This window comes from Budorcas taxicolor, chromosome 16 (assembly GCF_023091745.1).
Source record: "Budorcas taxicolor isolate Tak-1 chromosome 16, Takin1.1, whole genome shotgun sequence".
NCBI classification, from domain to species: Eukaryota; Metazoa; Chordata; class Mammalia; order Artiodactyla; family Bovidae; genus Budorcas; species Budorcas taxicolor.
In genome coordinates this window covers 7,426,257-7,451,312 of record NC_068925.1, presented here as the reverse complement: position 1 = coordinate 7,451,312, position 25,056 = coordinate 7,426,257, and the positions used below count along the sequence as shown (strand labels likewise).

Here is a 25,056-nt window from a genome sequence, read left to right as displayed (position 1 = left end):
ACGATGCCTCCAGGTTAGCTGGCTTTCCTTCATAAGCATTTCCCACTGTGCTCTCCTCTCTCAGGTTCCTTCACATCATCTCCCTTCAGTCAACAGCAGACCTTGCCACGGGATTGCTTTTAAATCTCTATGTTCCAGCTCCAACCTGAAGCACTTTCTAGGGGACTTGCATCCCTGTCTGGTGTAGGTACGGCTGTGGCAAGGATTGTCTGTGTGATCCTCATTCCATTCAGACACTCACTGGTCAGCTGCTTCACTCTCCAACAGTCTCAGTGCTTCACCTCTGTCACGAACATTTGCCCTCCCGTGTAGCTCTGTCCCTGCTTCAGTTCCCGACCCCAGATGCAGATCCAGTTCTACTCACTCTCCTCTTTTTTTCACTTCTCCTTTTGTCTTGCTGAGTGTTGCCTGGTTCTATATATTCTTTTCCCATGGTCAGGTTCTCAGCTGGTGTTCTGCAAGATCTTCTGTGTCTGGAGGTGTATTCCTGATGTATCCGTGGAGAGAGATGTACTCCATGTGTACCTACTCTTTTACCATCATGGATCTCAGTGTATGGTATAGAGTCCACACCTCACTCCAACTCAGGATTGCTGTGGTCGGTTGTTAAATTTCTGCTGTTGGGTTGGGATAAAAAACAATGGATATCTTGTTCTCATTTGAACATACTTCTCAGTTGATCATTTTTCTGGAGTCTCTGTGTTGATATCTGTGCATTAGACTAAACATCCACTTGTCCTAGTCTTCACAGATTGGCCTCAGAATTAGAACCTTTCCAGAACTCAGCCTTTTCAATCAGCCTGGCCAGAATTTTGGTTACCTCTCTAACCTCTCTGCTCATCCAAACTTCTGTGTTTGTAATCAGCCTCCTCGAGGAGTCGAGAGTATGCAGTCACTAATCTAGAACCAGACATCCTGGAATGTGAAGTCAACTGGCCTTAGAAAGCATCACTATGAACAAAGCTAGTGGAGGTGATGGAATTCCAATTGAGCTGTTTCAAATCCTGAAAGATGATGCTGTGAAAGTGCTGCACTCAATATGCCAGCAAATTTGGAAAACTCAGCAGTGGACACAGAACTGGAAAAGGTCCGTTTTCATTCCAATTCCAAAGAAAGGCAATGCCAAAGAATGTTCAAACTACTGCAAAGTTGCACTCATCTCACATGCTAGTAAAGTAATGCTCAAAATTCTCCAAGACAGGCTTCAGCAATACATGAACCGTGAACTCCCTGACATTCAAGCTGGTTTTAGAAAAGGCAGAGCAACCAGAGATCAAATTACCAACATCCGCTGGATCATGGAAAAAACAAGAGAGTTCCAGAAAAACATCCATTTCTGCTTTATTGACTATGCCAAAGCCTTTAACTGTGTGGATCACAATAAAATGTGGAAAATACTGAAAGAGAGGGGAATACCAGACCACCTGACCTGCCTCTTAAGAAATCTGTATGCAGGTCAGGAAGCAACAGTTAGAACTGGACATGGAATAACAGACTGGTTCCAAATAGGAAAAGCAGTACGTCAAGGCTGTATAATGTCACCCTGCTTATTTAACTTCTATGCAGAGTACATCATGGGAAACACTGGACTGGAGGAAACACAAGCTGGAATCAAGATTGCTGGGAGAAATATCAATCACCTCAGATATGCAGATGACACCACCCTTATGGCAGAAAGTGAAGAGGAACTAAAAAGCCTCTTGATGAAAGTGAAAGAGGAGAGTGAAAAAGTTGGCCTAAAGCTCAACATTCAGAAAACTAAGATCATGGCATCGGGTCCCATCACTTCATGGGAAATAGATGGGCAAACCGTGGAATCAGTGTCAGACTTTATTTTTTTGGGCTCCAGAATCACTGCAGATGGTGACTGCAGGCATGAAATTAAAAGACGCTTACTCCTTGAAAGAAAAGTTATGACCAACCTAGATAGCATATTCAAAAGCAGAGACATTACTTTGCCGACTAAGGTCCAACTAGTCAAGACTATGGTTTTTCCAGTGGTCATGTATGGATGTGAGAGTTGGACTGTGAAGAAGGCTGAGTGCCAAAGAATTGATGCTTTTGAACTGTGGTGTTGGAGAAGACTCTTGAGAGTCCCTTGGACTGCAAAGAGATCCAACCAGTCCATTCTGAAGGAGATCAGCCCTGGGATTTCTTTGGAAGGACTGATGCTAAAGCTGAAACTCCAGTACTATGGCCACCTCATAAGAAGAGTTGACTCTTTGGAAAAAACTCTGATGCTGGGAGGGATTGAGGACAGGAGGAGAAGGGGACGACAGAGGATGAGATGGCTGGATGGCATCACGGACTCGATGGACGTGAGTCTGTGTGAACTCCGGGAGATGGTGATGGACAGGGAGGCCTGGCGTGCTGCGATTCATGGGGTCGCAAAGAGTCGGACACGACTGAGTGACTGACTGAACTGAACAAGTCAGAATACTTGGTGGAACAGGCAATTGGAGTTTATCACCTTGCTCACTCTGCACTGACTTGGGGAAAGGAGCTGTGGTTAATGCCTGCATGCTACTTCAAACCCTGTGCCTTCTGCACCATAATTTGGCTCTCTGTAGTATCCAGGCACAAATGCAAATATTGGATTTCATCAGCTCTCAGGGACAGGTTAGTTAGAAGCCAATTCCTCAGGCAGAGCGGGAAAAGATCAAGGTCCACATGTGCCTTCTGACTCCTTCCATGGAGAAACTGGGAGTTGTTCCCTCTCCATTAAGCTAGGGGAAGACCTGTGAGAAGTGCTGGTACAGATTCATAACTGCCACTTCATTTCTATAATCCCAGGAAATTGGAAATCCTAGGCCTCCCAGAGGCAGGTAAATTGGAAACTGGACCGTGGACTAGCATTTGCAGAATCAGAGACCTAGATGGTGGATCAAACTCTTTGCTCCTCCAGGAGAAGCTGGGAGTTGAGTGTTCCCTTCAAACTGTATGGTCCTCTGCTGCACGGATCTTATTGCAGAAATGTGTCTTAGTTTTCCCTCCCACTTAGGATTTTGGCATTTTCTCACTTGCCTTGAATGCAGAACTTCTCATCTACTGTTTCTGTTTGGAATAGAAGGAGCTGATACACACATAGCTGTTAATTCAGTGTGTCTGTGGAGGGAAGGAGAGGTTAAGGTGGCCTATTCTACTCTCCTACTGATATCACTGCAGTGTTTCCAAATTATATGTGTTGGGCTTGTTTGTTTTTCTATTTTCAATTTTAGGGAAAAGCAATGATTGATTTTCAGTCTTTATCATTACTGTTATTGCTATGTAATTTTAAAATTCCCCTCAGCACAATTTTGTGTCATCTTATAAATCATACAAAACTTTACTTATCATGGTTTTATTTTCATTCAATTCAAAATATTCAGTTTTCTCTTTTGACTTCTTCTTTATCCATGAAGTACTAAAAAAATTAGCTGAATTCTATGAAGATGTCTATTAGGTGACAGAATTGTACTTTCCCAAGTTTAGTTATTCATGGTTTGAAGGATCAACATTTTGTCCTTAGTAAAATGAATGGATGTATTGATCCTTGTCATCTTCATTGAACTCCATGTACTGATGTGGCTTTAAGCACTCAGTTTTGATGACAGCGTTTCAAATTCTCAGAGGCAAAGGCTGGGGTAACCATGGTGGAAGATTCTGTGGTCGCCGCCTGATCTGTGTTCTGGCTTGTGTAAGAGATCCAGACTAGGCAAAACTGTCGACAAGCCCCAGGAAAGGAAACCCATTTTGCTAAAAGACTTCTGACGTGCCGTGGGATTCCAGACCCTTTACACAGACAGATTTCTAATAATTTCCTAGAAGGGATCCGGAGTATTTTAAATCTTGCTTTGCTCTAGAAAATAGAAATCAAGTGTTTTGGTTTTATATCTTTGGAAACTCATAGTTTTTTGTTTTGTTTTTCCCCCTCCCACACAGGAGGGGAAATGATTAGATGTTTTCTTGGTTTATAGTCATAAATGACTCCTCTTTTTTGTATCATTACCTTATTTGGGTTCTTATGAAATATGTATCAAATATATGCTTACCTTTTCTTTATGCTTTCTCCCTTTTAGAAACATGTTCAAAATCTGAAATAAGAATTGAGAATGGATTTTTGTCTGAATCTGCCTTTACGTATCTCCTAAATAAACAAACAGAATATAAGTGTAAACCAGGCTATGTAACAGCAGATGGTAAGACATCAGGGTTAATTACATGTCTGCAAAATGGATGGTCAGCTCAACCTGTATGCATTAGTAAGTAAATCATTATCTTACTATTCTTTATCCTGATGATAACTATACAGAAGTACTCTTTAACTTTGTTATTTTTTCCTTTTTTTCTTTCTTTCTTTCTTTTTTTTTTTTTTTGCTGGTGCAGGGTCATATGAAGTGTTTTGTGATTCCATGGCTGTATTTTAAAAGATCAATTACAAAGCTTTGAAAAATGTATGTTTTTTTTTGCCTTTAATGATTAATTACTAGTGGAGTAGAATATCATTGTACTATTTAGTTCAACGTTTTGTCACTTTAAAACATCCTGTGACTAAAAAGTAATTTTGCTAAGATCCTTACCTCTCTTCTGGGGTAAATTCATTTATTTTCAGCTGAGACCTTTATGCTTAATGCATCTGCTTTTATTTTAGGAGACTCTTAAGCCAGAGTCTCTGCTCCTAAGCCTAAAAGTTATGTTTTTAAGTGAAGATGTGAGGCCATGGTACATAAACTTCAAATAATATGACATATAATTCATATGTTTGAATCTCTAGGATAAATGTCCTTGTGAAAAATTCTCTCTTAGGAAATCTTCATAAACATCTAGTTAGTGGAGACAGAGAAACACCTCTAGACAGGACCAAATTCTGCTGTGCTGAAGGTTTTTCTTGTAGCAACACATAGATGTTTATGAAGATTTTCTAAGAACAATGAATGAGTTTGTCTTATTCATCCCAAAGCTACACAGTGATATTTTTGAAGTGATATTTTACATAGTCGCTTTAAGTAAAGTGGGTATTTATAATATCCCTTTCTACTGTTTTCATTTTATTTTTTCCAGTGTCTATACTTGCTACTGGCACTACACCCTCAAAATGAAAAAGTTGCACATATCAAACTTTTATCTTAGCTACCCATATTCCCAGCATATACTCTGAAAGAAAATATGTTTGAACATCAGGACATTGCAAAGCAGACATATTTGTTAAAGTACTATAGGTGCTTCCATGGTGGTAAAATAAGGTCTTAAAATGTGTATTTCTGTTTTAGTGATTAAAATTCCTTCTATAAATAATTTCTTTCATCAGAAATCTTAAGTTTTCATACGACATATTTGGCTGCATTTTTATTTGCTTAAAACTGTCAGTGTTGTCTTTGAATAAAACAAACGCCATTATTTTTTAGACTCTCAAGGAAAATGTGGGCCTCCTCCACCAATAGACAACGGAGACATTACCTCACTCCTGCAATCAGTATATCCTCCAGGATATACTGCTGAGTACCAGTGTCAGCTCTACTATGAACTTAGGGGAAACAGAAACATAGTATGTCGGAATGGAGAGTGGTCAGAACCACCAAAATGCTTAGGTAAATGCTTTAAACTTCTCTTGGATCCTAGGATAATCCTTGTACACAGCATAATGTTTAACTGTTTATAATAGAGATTTTATGGATTAAATAACAACCAGTTAATGCTTGCACACCAAGCATTAATATCTCTATATAGAAATAAAGTTATAAAATTTCATGTTCAAGCACAATGGCTCCTTTATGAAAGCTCTTCATATGATAACTGACATTATGAATCTTATAACATTTAATGATTACACTAAACAAAATATCTCATTTTTATAACATTAATTTTTTAAATATGATGAAACCTACATTGTACATTTTCAGTGTATTGGTTTGGAAAAGGTTTGAGGAAGAATTTTTGGACCAACGTTCTTGAAACCCTGAAATTCTGTAGAAAGTATTTGCATATTACTCAAAGGTTTATGTTTATTTTCTTTAATTTTAGAGGCATGTGTAATTTCAGAAGAAACAATGAAAAAACATCACATACAGTTAAGATGGAAACATGATACAAAACTTTACTATAAAACAGAGGATACTATTGAATTTACGTGTCAACATGGTTATCATCAACTGACACCAAAACATACATTTCGAACAACTTGTCAGGAAGGAAAGGTTGTGTATCCTCAATGTGGGTAAAACATAGACTAAATACAGTTGTAAAACTGAAATATAAATATGTATTCAGATTTTTCCTTATTAATTCAATTGTTTATTTTATCAAGTATTTTTAAACTCATCTTGAATCATAAATCAGATTTGTGTTAAATATTATGGGGACAATGTAATTGAGAGATGGGTCCAATGAATCACTTCTTAAAAATACCTCATTAAACTTGGCAAATCAAAATATTATGTGTCCTGTTCATGAAACATTTACAGCAAGAAATGAGACTCAATCACTTCCATGCCTCCATCCATCAGTTTCCTAACTTTCTTAAAGCTTTCTCCATTACTTCTGAGGGTTTCTGAAACTCTGTTTTAGCATACAAGGGAAAAAAGTGTGGAAAGAAATGGAAAACATTCAAAATATTGATAATATCACTTAACAAACATATAAAGCAAACAATGTCACATTTAAGTCAACAATTAAATATAAGAAATTTATCTTACTTTTGCTCATCTATCAATAGATGAATAAACCAAAAATGATGAAACACATAATATTTTTAGTTCAGTTCAGTCACACAGTCGTTTCTGACTCTTTGTGACCCCATGCACTGCAGCACTCCAGGCCTCCCTGTCCATCAGCAACTCCGGGAGCTTACTCAAACTCATGTCCATTGAGTCAATGATGCCGTCCAACCATCTCATCCTCTGTTATCCCCTTCTCCTCCCTCCTTCAATTTTTCCCTGCATGAGGGTCTTTTCAAAGGAGTCAGCTCTTCACATCAGGTGGCCAGTATATTGGAGCTTCAGCTTCAGCATCAGTTCTCCCAGTGAACATTCAGGACTGATTTCCTTTAGGCTGGACTGGTTGGATCTCATAATATTTTACAAGATGCTTATCAAAGTATACATAATTCAAATAAAGAACAATGAGAATCACATTGTGTAACTACTGTAACACGGCATATAAATGATTTAAAAATTCAACATTAAATACATACACACACATAAAGACACTCTGCTTTAAACACTGAATAACTTTTTATAGAAAAATATTGGCAAGAAATATAAGAAACTAGTATAGCTAGAGTTGAATTCACAGATAATAGGTGTAAAATGTGTTTCACTTCTTTTTACTTACATGAATTCGTGATTTTTTCTGTCTTCAGTGTGTATCAACTTTGAACCTCAAAATAGTTTCTAAAATAAATATGCAAAATGACACAACAGGAGCTTTAGAGATCAATTTGGTAATAAACTCCAGGTCTAGTAACGTTTTCCTGACTTTGCTGGTACAGAGCACTTTAGAAACATTCACCACCAGTCTGAAAGATGATTTTTATGTTCACACATTTTAAACAGCATATTAAGCTTAAATCAGTTAACTATAAACATTTTAAATTTCTAAATATCATAAAAATTTTATTATTAAAATAGATTTAAATAATCAAGCTACAATATTTAAGATGATATCTTATTACTTTGTACTGCATCAAGTGACCTTGTTAGTCTAAGAAGCATGGCCATCAGCATTGGTGCTAATTGATTTGAATCTGAATTGCTGGTAACAGCTGGTTTTCTCACCCTTAGATAAAACTGTTACAGTTGACAAGTTATCTTTGCTGTAAATGTTAACATTTTTGCAGATAATATTTCTCCAAATTTTTCAAGTAATCGTTGTAGTATCTATTTATGACCCAAGGCTGCAAACGGTTATTTCACTGTTGTCTAGAAAATGGTGATTTTTAAAGATCAGTTCTATCATTTTTCTGCATTTATTATCATTCTGTGTAAAGAGATGAGTGTTAATTTACAGACTTTGTTAATAATCACTTTCACCTAAAACGTTTTAGCAAATCTATAAAATAATTTGTTTTTAAATAATTTGTAGTGGACATATAGTTAATTTACAAGTTTCAGGTGTATAGCACAGAGATCCACAATTTTTAAAGATTATACTGTATTTAGAGGGCTTCCCTGGTGGCTTAGAGGTTAAAGCATCCACCTGGAATGCGGGAGACCGGGGTTCGATCCCTGGGTCGGGAAGATCTGCTGGAGAAGGAAAATGGCAACCCACTCCAGTACTCTTGCCTGGAGAATCCCGAGGAAGGAGCCTGGTAGGCTACAGTCCATGGGGTTGCAAAGAGTTGGACACGACTGAGCGACTTCCCTATATTATATTTAGAGTTATTGTAAAATATTGGTTATGCTTCCTGTGTTGTATGGTATGTCCTTGGAGATTCTATTTTATACATAATACCTCTTAATCAAATACGCCTATTGTCCCTCCCAGCTTCCTTCTCCCCACTGGCAACCAGTTGCTCTTTATCTGTATCTGTGAATCTGTTGCTGTTTTGTTATATTCATTCATTTTTTCTGTTGTTTTTATATTTTTATTTTTATTTATTTTACCTTACAATAGTGTATTTGTTTTGCCATACATTCATTATTAAATTTATTTTTAAAATATAAATTTATTTATTTTAATAGGAAGCTAATTACTTTACAATATTGGTTTTGCCATACATCAGCATGAATCTGCCACGGGTCCACACATGTTTCCCATCCTGAACCCACCTCCCACCTCCCTCCTCGTATCATCCCTCTGGGTCATCCCAGTACACCAGCCCCAAGTATCCTGTATCCTGCATCGAACCTGGACTGGTGGTTTGTTTCATATATGATATTATACATTTTTCAATGTCATTCTCCCAAATCATCCCACCCTCTTCCTCTCCCACAGAGTCCAAAAGACTGTTCTATACATCTGTGTCTCTTTTGCTGTCTCACATACAGGGTTATCATCACCATCTTTCTAAATTCCATATATATGCAGTAGTATACTGTATTGGTGTTTTTCTTTCTGGCTTTCACTCTGTATAATCGGCTCCAGTTTCATCCACCTCATTAAAATTGATTCAAATGTATTCTTTTTAGTGGCTGAGTAATACTCCATTGTGTATATGTACCACATCTTTCTTATCCTTCATCTGCTGATGGGCGTCTGGGTTGCTTCCATGTCCTGACTATTATAAACAGTGCTGCAATGAACATTGGGATACACGTGTCTCTTTCAATTAATTTTTTTTAATTCCACAAATAAGTGATATCATATGGTACTTGTATTTCTCTGTATGACATATTTCACAAAGAATAATACCTTCTAAGTCTAATCATGATGTATAAAATAGCAAAAATTCATTCTTGTTTATGGTTACTTTAACCCCTTGTGTAAATACGTACATATACATATATATATGTGTGTATATATATATATATATATATATATACACACATAATTAGTGGTTTGAGTTAAATCTACTATAAAGACAAGAAAAGCATCATATCTTTTATCAGTGTAGTCCTGGTTATTGAAGGTAAGCTAGGGAATAGGAGATTTAAATTTGATTCATATTCATCCATATTTATATGCTTACACTGAATAAGGAGCATTAATTTCCAAGCTGTGATGGTCTTTGACTAAGCATATTTGAGGGTTTTGTTTTTAAAGAAGTCGAAAAAGAGCTGTGAAGTCTAACTTATTTTGCATGAATCTGGTGTGCAGGTGTGGGAGGTAAAACAATGGAATTGTTTTACCATTGTCCCAGTATTTCAGAAGGCCAGTTATAAATAAAATTTGTTACAATTTTCTTTTTAGTCTTTTCTTAATTGTACTAAGATATCTAGTATTTTTGGAAAACATAGAGTGAAAAAATATATATCTATAAATATGTACCTCTAGGAGATGAAGTTAAAAGAAAGCATCATCACTTGAGGTACTAGAGAATAGACTATGATCTGGCACCTTAAATAAGTACTAGAGAGGAGAATCTAGACATATTTTGTAAGTCTGCAATGTGAAACACCAGGGGAAAAAGGATTACATACAAGATGCAAGTCTGGAAAAAATAATGAAGAGTGAGTCTAAGAAAGTAATCTGGACAGTAAGAACACAAATTGTTTTTTCAGTTTCAGTGAAAGGTTATGATTTTCTAAGCTAAAAATGAGATGAGTATGTACTATGCATGGATCATTACATGCAAGTATGAGAATCGTGAACAAATCTGACTTATTTTTTATTTTAAAAATGAATTTTATTGCAGCATAGTTGGTTTATAATATGTAGTATCAGATGCATTGTAAAGTTAAAGATATACACTTTTTTAAGATACAGTTTTTTAAGATTCTTTTCCCATATAGGCTGTAACAGAGTATGGAGTAGAGTTCCCTTTCTTACATGGTAGGTCCTTATTCATCATCTATTTTATATATAGTAGTCTGTATATGTCAAACTTCTTTTCTTTTTTAATTAAAGAATTATGAACAGATCCTACACACAGTCAATTCTCTTTGGGAGAAGTGGCCTTATACACATACTAAGATGCAAATGTACAGCCCAAGTCTAAGGACAAGAAGGAAATTTAGGTTTACACTAATGCCTTATGAGAAATTAATCTTTTAAATCCATCAAGGATAATTAAGTCTAAGATATTTTATTAATTATGAAAATATATTGAATAAAATAAAATGGTTTCAGAATCACTCTTAAAAGTAATTATTTTTAATGGAGGAATTGAGTTGCACAGAGTTGAAGAAATTTTGACCAATGTATACAGTTGTATAAGAATCATCTAGTCAAAATACAGGCTGTTGTGCGTTCAGCCGTGTCTGACTGTGCGACCCTGTGGACTGTAGGCTGCCAGGCTCCTGGGTCGATGGGACTCTCCAGGCAAGAATACTGCAGTGGGTTGCCATTTCCTCCTCCTGGTGATCTTCCCCACTCAGAGATCAAACCTACGCTCTTACATCTCCTGCATTGGCCGGCAGGTTCTGTACCACTAGCACCATCTGTTCAATAACCCCAGAAAAATCTTCTGCAGGCAATCCTCTTCATCAAACCCTAACCTCTGAGAACCATTAATTTGGCTTCTGTGACTGTAGTTTTGCCTTTTCTGAAATGAACAGCCACAACCTGGGAATAATCTAAGTGTCACAAAATGATCGCATCTTAACTTCATTACATCTGTTAGACTTTTAGGTCTTGCCTGTAAGGATTCTAAAAACTCTTTTGAGGACACTGTTTGACACATAACAGTGCACATTGCAGCCTCTCAGCTTCCTGTCTTTCCCAGCTTCCTGTCTTTCCCAAGTGTCAAATATATTCACTCAATCCCAACATCTCCCAAAGTTTTCACCATTTTCAGTGTCAACTCTAAGGCCCAAATTTTATTAAATGTCTTCCAAATAGTTATGGGTGAGACGCAGTTTCTTGTCCATCCTTGGGCAAAATTCCTATTCATGTGTGACCCTATGAACCAGAAAACAAGAAATGTGCTTCCAAAGTACAATGTTAATACATACATAGAATAGACATCATCATTCAAAAATGGAGAAAGATAAAGAAAAAATGAGTCTCAAGTCTTAAACTCAAACCCCATGAGGAGAAATCTCATTAGATTTCAATTGAGAGAACACATTTCTATGAAAAAAAAAAAAAAAGCCAATGGGGGAAAGCCACAACTTTTCAACCCACCAAAGAAGTGAGCCTACTTTCTCAGCTGAAAGAAGCCCTGTTATCAGAGCTCTATCTTTGAAGGCATTCTTCTTTTATGTGTATGATGCCTGCTCCTTTCAGTCCATGCTGAATGCATTTCTGCTAATATAGAGTTGTCAGAAACCTTTTCAGTCTCTTGTGCTTTAATACGTATAAGTTCTCAGCCATGTGGATAAAACACAGATCATCCCTGGATAACAGCATCTCTATCTCTGTCTTGTGCTGTGCCATGCTAAGTCGCTTCAGTCGTGTCCAACTCTCTGCGACGCCAGGGACTGTAGCCTGAGCGGGTCCTCTGTCCATGGGATTCTCTAAGCAACAATACTAGAGTGGGTTGTGATTTCCTTCCCCAGGGGATTTTCTCAACCCAGGAATCAAATGCCCATCTTTTAAGTCTCCTGCATTGTCATGCAGGCTCTTTACCACTAGCTCCACTGAGAAATTTTGAATTATCTCCCATTGACTTCTTAATGACTGGTGATTCATTCTTCCATTTACAACTCATCTCATGTATTTTATGCAAGCAGCGAGAAGAAATTAGATGAATCTTCCATAATTGGGTTGGCAGTCTTCTGAACTAAATATCCAAGTTCACCTTGGACATTTTGTATAGTGGTTAATTTTGTATCAAGTTGGCCAGGTTATAGTACTCAGTAGTTTGGTCAAACCAGTTTGGCTGTTTCTCTGAAAGCATCTTAAAGACATGATTAACATTTAATCACAAACTTTAAATAAAGTAAATTACCTTTCATAACATGGGTATACTTCATCCATTCTGTTGAAAGTTTTAAGAGAAAACACTGAACTCCTTCCAGGAAAAAGGAACTCTGCCTCTCAAGGCTTCCAAAGTAAAAACTGCAACACACACCCTTCCTGAATTTTCCAGGCTGCCACCTACCATGCAGGTTTCAGACCTACCAGTCCTCACAATCACATGAGCCAGATCCTTAAAACAAATCTCAATCTCTGTGTATGTGTGTGTGTGTGTGTGTGTGTGTGTGGTGGGGAGTTTGGGAACTGTGTATTTTCTGCTCATATTTTCTATGAACCTAAACCTGCTTTAAAACATAGAGTTCAATTTCTAATGAAGTAATTTGTAGAATAATGTGTATGATTTCTTAATCCATTCTCCACTATAGTCTTCTTTATTTTAGTGTTAGGAAATTGCAGTTTGTATCTGGAGATATGACTTGCTAGTGAGGATAACGATTCTATCTTCCCTTGAAGTTTGTATCCCCAGGAATGTTTAGTGGTAAGATAATTGCCTAAGAAGATATCAAATTAAGAAAAACTAAGTTTTAGTAACAACTGAATACTTATCAATACTACATTTCAAGATATTGTATAATTAACATGTGTGATCTTCACAAAGGGCCTTATTACTGGGTATGGTGGTGGTTTAACTGCTAAGTTATGTCTGACTCTTGTGACTCTATGGACTGTAGAATGTCAAGCTCTTCTGTCCATGGAATTCTCCACACAAGAATGCTGGAGTGGGTTGCCATTTCCTTCTCCAGGAGATCTTTGCAACCCACGAACTGATCCTGGATCTCCTGCATTGCAGGCAGATTCTTTACTAATGAGCTTTGAGGGAAGACGATAGAAAGGAAGCTCATTTACTGAGTATATGATTGTAGATATTTCACAGATGAGATGGAAGCCACACAACTCATAGTATATCACTGAAGACCTCACATCTATCCCATTGTTATGAAACAACTAAATGCTTATTAGTCTGTCTCTAAATACTGTGCCATTTACAAAAATGTTATGCTACTTCTTAAATGCACTGGATATTTTATATAGAATTTGACACAATTTTATATAATACAGCAACACATAAAAAGAAGTAGAAAAAAATGGCAAAGGAGTAAGATGGGGAGGTTTCCAGCTTCCCCACAAATACACCAAAAACTCATCAAGATATTGAACAATGCTTACAAAGCAGCCTCTAAGAGACAGCAGAAGACCCCAGGCGCCTCCAGGGTGGCAAGCTAAGCTCACTGGAATGAGGTGGGACAAAAGATAAGACATAAAAAATGAAAAGAAGAGATGGAGAATTTCAGGATGGGAGATTGTGCCTGAGATGGAACCACTGAAGTGGGGGCATTGAGTCCAAGATCCGAGACTGCTAATGAACTCCTAACTGCACCCCCCCCCCTTCCCATGGAAATTAAGGAAATTAATTACTGAGAAAATCCATGAAGGCCTAGAACTGTAAACAGAGCCTGGTATCACTGGGCTGCCAATGGCATACCCTGCAGGATACCTTACCCAATCAAGTAGCAAGACAAAAACACAAAAACAATATCAGCCACAAGATTCCCACAGACATTCCAAATTATACTGCCTCACACAGCCTTCTCCATCAGGGAAAAAAAATAAATAAATAAAACAACTCACTTCCTCCACTTTAACACAGACTCAGGTCACCCCTAACAAGAAATCAACACAAACCTGGAAACAACCTTTCCCACTGAGAGCAAACACCAAAAGGAAGAAGGGATACACCCCTAAAATCTGGGAAAAGGAGACTTCAAATGGAGCAAGTTAGAAAATAAATAAATAGATAAATAAATAAATAAAGACACAGAAATATAGGACAAATGAAGAAACAAAGTAGAAACTCACAAGGCCAAATAAAGAAAGAGGAAATAAGCAAACTACCTGAAAAATAATTCAGAATAATGACAGTAAAGATGTTCCAAAGCCTCAAAAATATGATGTAGAATATGCAAGAAGCAATTAACACAATTAATACAATTACCAAGGACGTAGAAGAAATAAAGAATAAATAATGAAGAGAGATGAATAACACATTACTGAAATTAAAAATACTCTAGAAGGAACCAATAGTAGAGTAACTGAGGTATAAGAACAGATAAGTGAGCTAGAGGACAGAATGGCAAAAATAACTGCTGAAGAGAAAAATACAGGAAAAAGAATGAGAAGAAACTTATGACAGTATTAAACTCACCAATGTTTGAGTTATAGGGGTCTCAGAAGAAGAACAGAAAAAGAAAGGCACTGAGAACATTTTTGAGGAGATGATAGTTGAAAACTTCCTCAACATGGGAAAGGAAATAGTCAATCAAGTCCAAGAAGCACAGAGTCTAATACAGGATAAACCCCAGGAGAAAGATGTTGAGACACATACTAATCAAGCTAACAGATATTAAACACAAAGATTAAAAGCACAAAGTATAAAACACAATATTAAAAGCATCAAGGGAAAAGAAACAAGTAACATACAATGGAAAGCCCATACAAGTAACAGCAGATCTTTCTGCAAGCCAGCAGAAACTCTGCAAGCCAGAAGATAATGTCAGGATATCTTTAAAATATCTTATCTTTAAAATACTGAAAGAAAAAAAAAAAACAAAATACAAAATCTACCGTCAAGTCTACTCTATCTAGTAAGGATCTCATTCAAAACTGATGGAGAAATCAAAGCTTTACAGAAAAGCAAATTTTAAGAGAATTTAGGACCACCAATCCAGCATTACAACAAATACTAAAGGGACTTATTTTATATAAGTTGTAAACAAAAGAGAAAGGAAAGACCTACAAAAACAATTAAGAAAATGTCAATAGAAACATATATATCAATAATTACTTTAAATGTAAATGAATTAAATTTTCCAACCAAAAGATATAGACTGGATGAATGGATAAAAAAACAAGACTCATATATTTGCTGCCTACAAGAGACCCATTTCAGACCTAGAGACACATAAAGATTGAAAGCAAAAGGATGGAAAATGATACCCATGCAAATGGAAATCAAAAGAGGCCAGAGTGGCAATTCTCATTTCAGATATAATACTCTTTAAAGTAAAGAATATTGCAAGAGATAAAAAAGGACTCTACATAATGATCAAAGGATCAATCTGAAAAGAACACATAACAACTGTAAATATCTATGTATCCAACATAGAAGCACCTCCTTGCATGAGACAAATACTAACAGATATAAAAATGGAGCTCAAGAATAGCAAAATAGTAGTAGTGGCTTTAACACCCTGCTTATACCAATGGACAGAGCATGAGAAACAGAAAATCAATAAGAAAACACAAACCTTAAATGAAACATTAAGCCATTTGGGTTAATTGATATCTTCAGAAATTTCCATCCAAAAATGCAGAAGAATACACTTTCTTCTCAAGTGCACATGGAACATTCATTCTCCATGATAGGCCAGAGCTTGGGCCACAAATTGTGCCTCAGTAAATTTCAGGAAATTGAAATCGTGCCAAGCAACTTCTCTGACCACAATGCTATGAGACTAGATATCAATTACAGGGAAAGAACTGCAAAAAAAAAAACCCCACAAAAACAAGGATAATAAGCAATACATTTCTAAGTAATAAAGAGGTTACTGAAGAGATCAGAAGGGAAATCAAAAGATTCATAGAAAGAAATGACAACAAAAACACAATGACCCAAATCCTATGGGATGCAGCAAAGCAGTTCTAAGAGGGAAGTGTATAACAATACAATCCTACTTGAAGATACAAGAAAGTTGTAAAATAGACAACCTAACTCTACACCTAAATCAGCTGGTAAAAGAACAACAGCAACAACAACAAAAAGCCAAAAATAGTAAATTGAAATAAATTATAAGGATCAGAGCAGAAATAAATGAAAAAGAACTGAAGGGAGGCAGTCCTAAGATGGCAGAGGAATAGGACGGGGAGACCACTTTCTCCCCAACAAATTCATCAAGAGAACATTTTAACACTGAGCAAATTCCACAAAACAATTTCTGAATGCCGGCAGAGGACATCAGGCACACAGAAAGGCAACCTATTGTCTTCGAAAGGAGGTAGGAGAAAATATAAAAGACAAAAAGAGAGACAAAAGAGGTAGGGACTGAGATCTGTCCCAGGAAGGGAGTTTTAAAAAAGAAAGAAGTTTCCAAACACCAGGAAACACTCACCACAGGTCTGCGGAGAGTCTTGTAACCTCAGAGGGCAACATAACCTGGAGGAAAAATAAATAAATAAATAATTAAAACCCACAGATTACGTGCCAATGGCAACTCCCAGAGGAGAAGCAGCCCAGAGGCTCGCATCTGCCATTAGCAAGCAGGGTCTGGACAGGGAGGCACCGGCTGCATTGCTTAGGGTAAGGCCTGGGCCCCTGATGCCTTGAGGGCATCAGGGAACTAACGTGAGAAAGCAACCCAGACTGTGAGATAGCCAGAGAGAGACAGAAAAAGAGAGAGAGACAGAAAAAGAGAGAGAGAGAGAGAGAGAAACTATCCCGTGAAAAGCCCTAACTTAAGACTCTGCCAGGCCCACTCACAGAACAGAGAACTAAGCAGAGCTAGCAGACCAGCCCATCCCCCACCAGAGACAGGCAGGCAGGGGGTTGGGGGCAGCCAGAGCCAGAAGGGGGCAATGGTGGTCCCAGAGAGGCATCATCTACCAAACTGCAAGCAGGCTTTGTTGCTAACCAAGACTACTTGGGATTCTGGATGGCCGACATCTGCAGGGAGGGTTGTAGCCAGAGATCAGCTCCCCAGAAGAGACACCCGGCACACCTGAGAAGGCACATCCATTGTACACTCAGAAAACCGAGCGGCTGGGACGGGGGAGGTGACAAGATGCACCCCCTACCTGGGGGTGACTGCGCTCGCCAAGGACGTGGTCACCTGAGCTGCTCGGGCCTGGGAAAGGCACCAAACGAAGGCCCAACCAAGTCTGTGCCTTTGTGGAGTACCCAAGAACCTGAACCTGAGCAATTTAGATCTCGGAAGTGTATGCAACCCAGGGCCCACCTCAGATAGTTCCCGGCAGAGCAACATAGAGCCTGAGAAGTGTAGAATGAAAGCACACACGCAGTGAGCGGAGGCAAACCCAGGGCGGCTGAAACACTGTGAGCACTTCCCATACATGGCAGTGATATTTTTATGCAGTATTGCTCCCTCCCAACAGCACGACTGAATAAGTGAGCCTGAAAAAGTGACCACCATCGCGCCCTTGTGTCAGGGCAGAAATTAGACGCTGAAGAGACCAGTAAACAGAAAAAGCTAAAATAAACAGAGGGACCCACTTTGGAAGTGACAGGTGCAACAGATTAAAACCCTGTAGTCAGCACTGACTACATAGGAAGGTGCCTATAGATCTTGAGAAGTATAAGCCAGACCAAGGAACTATCTGAAAATGAATTGACCCCATACTGTCCACAACAGCTCCAGAGAAATTCCTAGATATATTTTTACTATTATCATTTAAAAATTTTTTAATATAAATTTATTTATTTTAATTGGAGGTTTATTACTTTACAATATTATATTGGTTTTGCCATACATCAACATGAAACCGCCACAGGCATACACATTTTTGTATGTATGGTTTTGCCATGCATCAACATGAATCCGCCACAGGTATACCCAAATTTCACAATTTGTATGGAGACACAGAAGACCCCAAAAGCCAAAGTAATTTTAAGAAAGAAGAATAGACATTATAGAGAAATGCAAATAAAACTACAATGAAGTACCATCTCACAGCTGTCTGAATGGCTGCTATCCAAAAGTCCACAAGAAATAAATGCTGGAGAGGGTGTGGAGAAAAGGGAACCCTCTTACATTGTTGGTGTAAATGCAAACTAGTACAGCCACTATGGAGAACAGTGTGGAGATTCCTTAAAAAATTGAAGATAGATCTGCCATATGACCCACGAATCCCACTGCTGGGCATACACACAGAGGAAACCAGAATTGAAAGAGACATGTGTACCCCAATGTTCATCACAGCACTGCTTATAATAGCCAGGTCATGGAAGCAACCTAGATGTCCATCGGCAGATGAATGGATGAGAAAGTTGTGGTACATATGCACAATGGAATATTACTCAGCTATTAAAAAGAATGCATTTGAATCATTTGTAATGAGGTTGAAGAAACTGGAGCCTATTATACAGAGTGAAGTAAGTCAGAAAGAAAAACACCAATACAGTATACTAACCCATATATATGGAATTAGAAACATCGTAACGATAATCCCATATGCAAGACAGCAAAAGAGACACAGATGTATAGAACAGTCTTTTGGACTATGTGGGAGAAGGTGAGGGTGGGATAATTTAAGAGAATATATTGAAACAGGTATATTATCAGAGGTGAAACAGATCATCAGTCCAGGTTTGATGCATGAGACAGGGTATTCAGGGCTGGTGCACTGGGATGACACAGAGGGAGGGGATGGGAGGGAGGTGTCAGGGGGGTTCAGGATGGGGAACACATGTAAACCCATGGCTCATTCATGACAGTGTATAACAAAAACCGCTACAATATTGTAAAGTAATTAGCCTCCAACTAAAATAAATAAATTTTTAAAAAAGAATGAAGAATAGAGCTAGAGGAATCAACTTATGTAATTTCAGACTATAGTACAAATCTATAGTCATCCAAAGAGCATGGCACTGGCACAAAAACAGAAGGATAGACCAATGGAACAAGATAGAAAGCTGAGAGATAAACCCCTGCATCCATGGGCACCTTATCTCTGAAAAAGGAGGCAAGAATATACAATGGGAAAAATAATAGTTCTCCAATAACTGATGCTGGAAGAACTGGACAACAATGTGCAGAAGAATGAAATTAGAACACTTCATAAAACTATACACAAAGATAAACACAAAATGGATAAAAACTAAATGTTTTCAATTTAAGACCAGACACTATAAAACTCTTAGAAGAACACATAAACAGAATACTGTATGACATAAATCACAGCATGATCTTTCATGACTCACCTCCTAAAATAATGGAAATAAAACCAAAAAATAAATAAGTGGGACCTAGTTAAGCTTATAAGATTTTTCACAGCAAAGGAATTTATAAACAAAGTGAAAAGACAACCCTCAGGATAGAACAAAATAATAGCAAAGGAAACAATTGCTGAATTATTAATTTCCAAAATATGCAAGTAGCTCATACAACTCAATACCAGAAAAACAAACAAGCCCATCAGAAAGTGGGCAAAAGACCTAAACAGACATTTCCCCAAAGAGGACCTCAGTTCAGTTCAGTTCAGTTTAGTCACTCAGTCGTGTGCGACTCTTTGCGACCCCATGAATTGCAGCATGCCAGGCCTCCCTGTCCATCATCAACTCCCAGAGTTCACTCAAACTGATGTCCATCGAGTCAGTGATGCCATCCAGCCATCTCTTCCTCTGTCATCCTATTTTCCTCCTGCCCCCAGTCCCTCGCAGCATCAGAGACTTTTCCAATGAGTCAACTCTTCACATGAGGTGACCAAAGTACTGGAGTTTCAGCTTTAGCATCATTCCTTCCAAAGAAGACCAAGGACTGATCTCCTTTAGAATGGACTGGTTGGATCTCCTTGTAGTCCATGGGACTCTCAAGAGTCTTCTCCAACACTGCAGTTCAAAAGCATCAAAAAACCCATGAACATCACTCATTATTAGAGACATGCTAATCAAAGCTACTATGAGATATCACCTCACACCAGACCAAATGGCCATAATCAAAAAATTCATAAAGAAGTGTTGAAGCAGGTCTGGAGAAAGGGAAAATTTCTGCACTTCTGGTGGGAATGTAAATTGACACAGCCACTATGGAAGATAGTATGGACATTCCTTAAAATAAAACTAGGAATAAAACCACCCTATGACCTAGCAATACCACTACTAGGCATATACCCTGAATAAATCAAAACAAAAAAGAAACCTGTACCCCAGTGTTCATTGTAGCACTATACATAATAGACAATGCATGCAAACAACCTAGATATCCATCGACGGTTTAATAGACAAAGAAACTATGGTGCATATATACAGTGGAATACTACTCAGTCATAAAAAGGAGTGCATTTGAGTCAGTTCTGATGAGGTGGAAGAACCTAGAGTCTATTATACAGAGCGAAGTAAGTCAGAAAGAGAAAAACCTATATTGTATATTAATGTACTTATAAGCGTGGTACTGATGAACCTGTTCACAGAGCAGCAATGGAGATACAGACATAGAGAACAGGCTTATGGACAAGGGTGGGGGAGAAGAGGGAGAGGGTGAGATGAATGGAGAGAGCAGCATGGATGCATATACACTAACATATGTAAACAGATACCAACAGGAATTTGCTGTATGACTCAGGGAACACAAAACCAGGGCTCTGTGATAACCTAGATGTGGTGGAAATGGGTGAGAGGTGGGAGGGAGATTCACGAGGGAGGGGATATATGTACAACTATGGTTACTTCATGTTGATGTATGACAGATTCAAGCCAATATTGTAATGCAATCATCAATCACTTAAAACAAATAAATATTTTTTAAAAAAGAGAATAAGCAGGAAGTTCTCCCCTAAAACTTTAGGAAGTGGCACAGTTCAGTTACTCACAGAAGGTCAGGTGTCAGGTTTGCTGTTGATCAATCACTAACCAGTGTCTGACTCTGTGACCCCATGGACTGTAGCAAGCCAGGCTCCTCTGTCCTCTACTGTCGCCTGAAGTCTTTCATGTCCATTCAGTCTATGATGCTATCTAACCCATCTCATCCTCTGCCACCCCCTTCTTTTGTCTTCAATCTTTCTCAGCATCAGGGTCTTTTCCAATGAGTCAGCTCTTTGCATCAGGTGGCCAGAGTACTGGAGCTTCAGCTTCAGCATCACTCCTTCCAATGAATATTCAGGATTGATTTCCTTTACAATTGACTGGTTTGATCTTACACTTCAAAGACTCTCAAGAGTCTTCTCCAGCACTGCAATTCAAAAGCATCATCTCCTCAGTGCTAAACTTTCTTTATGGTGCAACTCTCAGATCCATCCATGACTACTGGAAAAACCATAGCTTTGACTGAATGGGCCTTTGTCAGGAATCTGATGTCTCTGCTTTCAGTACACTGTCTCAATGACTGCAGCCATGAAATTAAAACATGCTTGCTCCTTTAAAGAGAGTTACAACAAACCTAGACAGGTGTCAAGTTAGTAAATGGTACTTAGGAAGGACAGGGAAGCCTGGTATGCTGCAGTCCCTGGGGTTGCAAAGAGTCAGACACGACTGAGTGACTGAACAACAACCACAACAACTGCATATGAAGGAAACAGTGGGAGGGAAGACAAGAAGCTTAATTGAAACTGTGAAAAGTTCACTTCGTGAAATTGAACATTTTCAGTTACACACTTAGCTGTAAGTTTATTCCCACTGAGGACAAGTCTATTTGTTATCCCAACTGAAATACGCTATTCAAGTATTTTGATGATCTTTTCTATCATGATGTGTATGTTTTTTTCCATACCTCCAAGCAATTCTCCAACACAAGCTGAGTATCCTACAATTTAGTACATACTAATACCATCTACCTGAAACAGCTTCAGATCCTTGAGGTTAAGGGCTCAGTCCCACAAACATGCCCCCCTGCCCACTTCAGAAGTCAATGACAAATCCATGTGACTCTGCACTTCTAGTCTAATCATTAAGATTGGAGGTAGCTACAACTTCGTCTTCAGGTTCAGTTATTTTGCTAGTGTGGCCCATGGAACTCAAAAGAAACTCATTGGATTAACTCATGACCAGCCAGATGGAAGGGAGGCCCAGGGCAAGGTGTGATAGAAGTTAATAGAAGACATCAGGAACCTACCAAGTTCAGAGCTTCCATTCTCTTCCAGGGCTCCACACTCCCAGTTCCTCTAAGCTATGAGTCCTGGAGGTTCTCAGACTAACGCATCACTCAGTTCAGTTCAGTCGCTCAGTCGTGTCCGACTCTTTGGGACCCCATGAATCGCAGCATGCCAGGCCTCCCTGTTCATCACCATCTCCCGGAGTTCACTCAGACTCAACGTCCATTGAGTCCGTGATGCCATCCAACCATCTCATCCTCAGTTGTCCCCTTCTCCTCTTGCCCCCAATCCCTCCCAGCATCAGAGTTTTTTCCAATGAGTCAACTCTTCGCATGAGGCGGCCAAAGTACTGAAATTTCAGCTTTAGCATCATTCCTTCCAAAGAAATCCCAGGGTTGATCTTCAGAATGGACTGGTTGGATCTCCTTGCAGTCCAAGGGACTCTCAAGAGTCTTCTCCAACACCACAGTTCAAAAGCATCAATTCTTCAGTGCTCAGGTTTCTTCACAGTCTAACTCTCACATCCATACATGACCACAGGAAAAATCATAGCCTTGACTAGACAGACCTTAGTCAGCAAAGTAATGTCTCTGCTTTTGAATATGCTATCTAGGTTGGTCATAACATTTCTTCCAAGGAGTAAGCGTCTTTTAATTTCATAGCTGCAATCACCATCTGCAGTGATTCTGGAGCCCCCAAAAATAAAGTCTGACACTGATTCCACGGTTTGCCCATCTATTTCCCATGAAGTGACGGGACTGGATGCCATGATCTTCGTTTTCTGAATGTTGAGCTTTAAGCCAACTTTTTCACTCTCTTCTTTCACTTTCATCAAGAGGCTTTTTAGTTCCTCTTCACTTTCTGCCGAAAGGGTGGTGTCATCTGCATATTTGAGGTTATTGATATTTCTCCCAGCAATCTTGATTCCAGCTTGTGTTTCTTCCAGTCCAGTGTTTCTCAAGATGTACTCTGCATAGAAGTTAAATAAGCAGGGTGACATTATACAGCCTTGACGTACTCCTTTTCCTATTTGGAACCAGTCTGTTTTTCCATGTCCAGTTCTAACTGTTGCTTCCTGACCTGCATACAGATTTGTTAAGAGGCAGGTCAGGTGGTCTTGTATTCCCATCTCTTTCAGATTTTTCCGCAGTTTATTGTGATCCAGACAGTCAAAGTCTTTGGCATAGTCAATAAAGCAGAAACAGATGTTTTTCTGGAACTCTCTTGCTTTTTCCATGATGCAGCGCATGTTGGCAATTTGATCTCTGGTTCTTCTACCTTTTCTAAAACCAGCTTGAACGTCAGGGAGTTCACGGTTCACGTATTGCTGAAGCCTGGCTTGGATTATTTTGACCATTACTTTACTAGCATGTGAGATGAGTGCAATTGTGTGGTAGTTTGAGCATTTTTTGGCATTGCCTTTCTTTGGAATTGGAATGAAAACGGACCTTTTCCAGTCCTGTGGCAACTGCTGAGTTTTCCATATTTGCTGGCATATTGAGTGCAGCACTTTCACAGCATCATCTTTCAGGATTTGAAAGAGCTCAGCTGGAATTCCATCACCTCCACTAGCTTTGTCCATAGTGATGCTTTCTAAGGCCCACTTCACTTCACATTCCAAGATATCTGGTTCTAGATTAGTGATCACATCATCATGACTCTCTGGGTCGTGAAGATCTTTTTTGTACAGTTCTTCTGTGTATTCTTGCCACCTCTTCTTGATATCTTCTGCTTCTGTTAGGTCCATACCATTTCTGTCCTTTATCGAGCCCATCTTTGCATGAAATGTTCCCTTGGTATCTCTAATTTTCTTGAAGAAATCTCTAGTCTTTCCCAATCTGTTGTCCTCTATTTCTTTGCATTGATCGCTGAAGAAGGCTTTCTTATCTCTTCTTGCTATTCTTTGAAACTCTGCATTTAGATGCCTATATATTTCCTTTTCTCCTTTGCTTTTCACCTCTCTTCTCTTCACAGCTATTTGTAAGGCCTCCCCAGACAGCCATTTTGCTTTTTCGCATTTCTTTTCCATGGGGATGATCTTGATCCCTGTCTCCTGCACAATGTCACGAACTTCATTCCATAGTTCATCAGGCACTCTATCTATCAGATCTAGGCCCTTAAATCTATTTCTCACTTCCACTGTATAATCATAAGGGATTTGATTTAGGTCATATCTGAATGGTCTAGCGGTTTTCCCTACTTTCTTCAATTTGAGTCTGACTTTGGTAATAAGGAGTTCATGATCTGAGCCACAGTCAGCTTCTGGTCTTGTTTTTGTTGACTGTATAGAGCTTCTCCATCTTTGGCTGCATAGAATATAATCAATCCGATTTCGGTGTTGACCATCTGGTGATGTCTATGTGTAGAGTCTTCTCTTGTGGTTTTGGAAGAGGGTGTTTGCTACGGCCAGTGCATATTCTTGGCAAAACTCTATTAGTCTTTGCCCTGCTTCATTCCGCATTCCAAGGCCAAATTTGCCTGTTACTCCAGGTGTTTCTTGACTTCCTACTTTTGCATTCCAGTCCCCTATAATGAAAAGGACATCTTTTTTGGTTATTAGTTCTCAAAGGTCTTGTAGATCTTCATACAACCATTCAACTTCAGCTTCTTCAGCATTACTGGTTGGGGCATAGACTTGGATAACTGTGATACTGAATGGTTTGCCTTGGAGATGAACAGAGATCATTCTGTCATTTTTGAGATTGCATCCAAGTACTGCATTTTGGACTCTTTGGTTGACCATTA

General features: G+C 38.6%; 1 protein-coding gene across 1 annotated transcript in view; it reads left to right on the top strand.

The window, feature by feature from the left end:
- LOC128061747 (complement factor H-related protein 4-like) overlaps positions 1–6,197 on the top strand; it is a 97,233-nt gene extending 91,036 nt beyond the window's left edge. Inside the window, exons 8-9 of the mRNA XM_052654123.1 lie at positions 5,385–5,567; positions 6,001–6,197. Of these exons, the coding sequence (XP_052510083.1) occupies positions 5,385–5,567; positions 6,001–6,197 (380 nt within the window). The remainder of the gene's footprint in view (positions 1–5,384; positions 5,568–6,000) is intronic.
- The last annotated feature ends 18,859 nt before the right edge of the window (positions 6,198–25,056 follow it).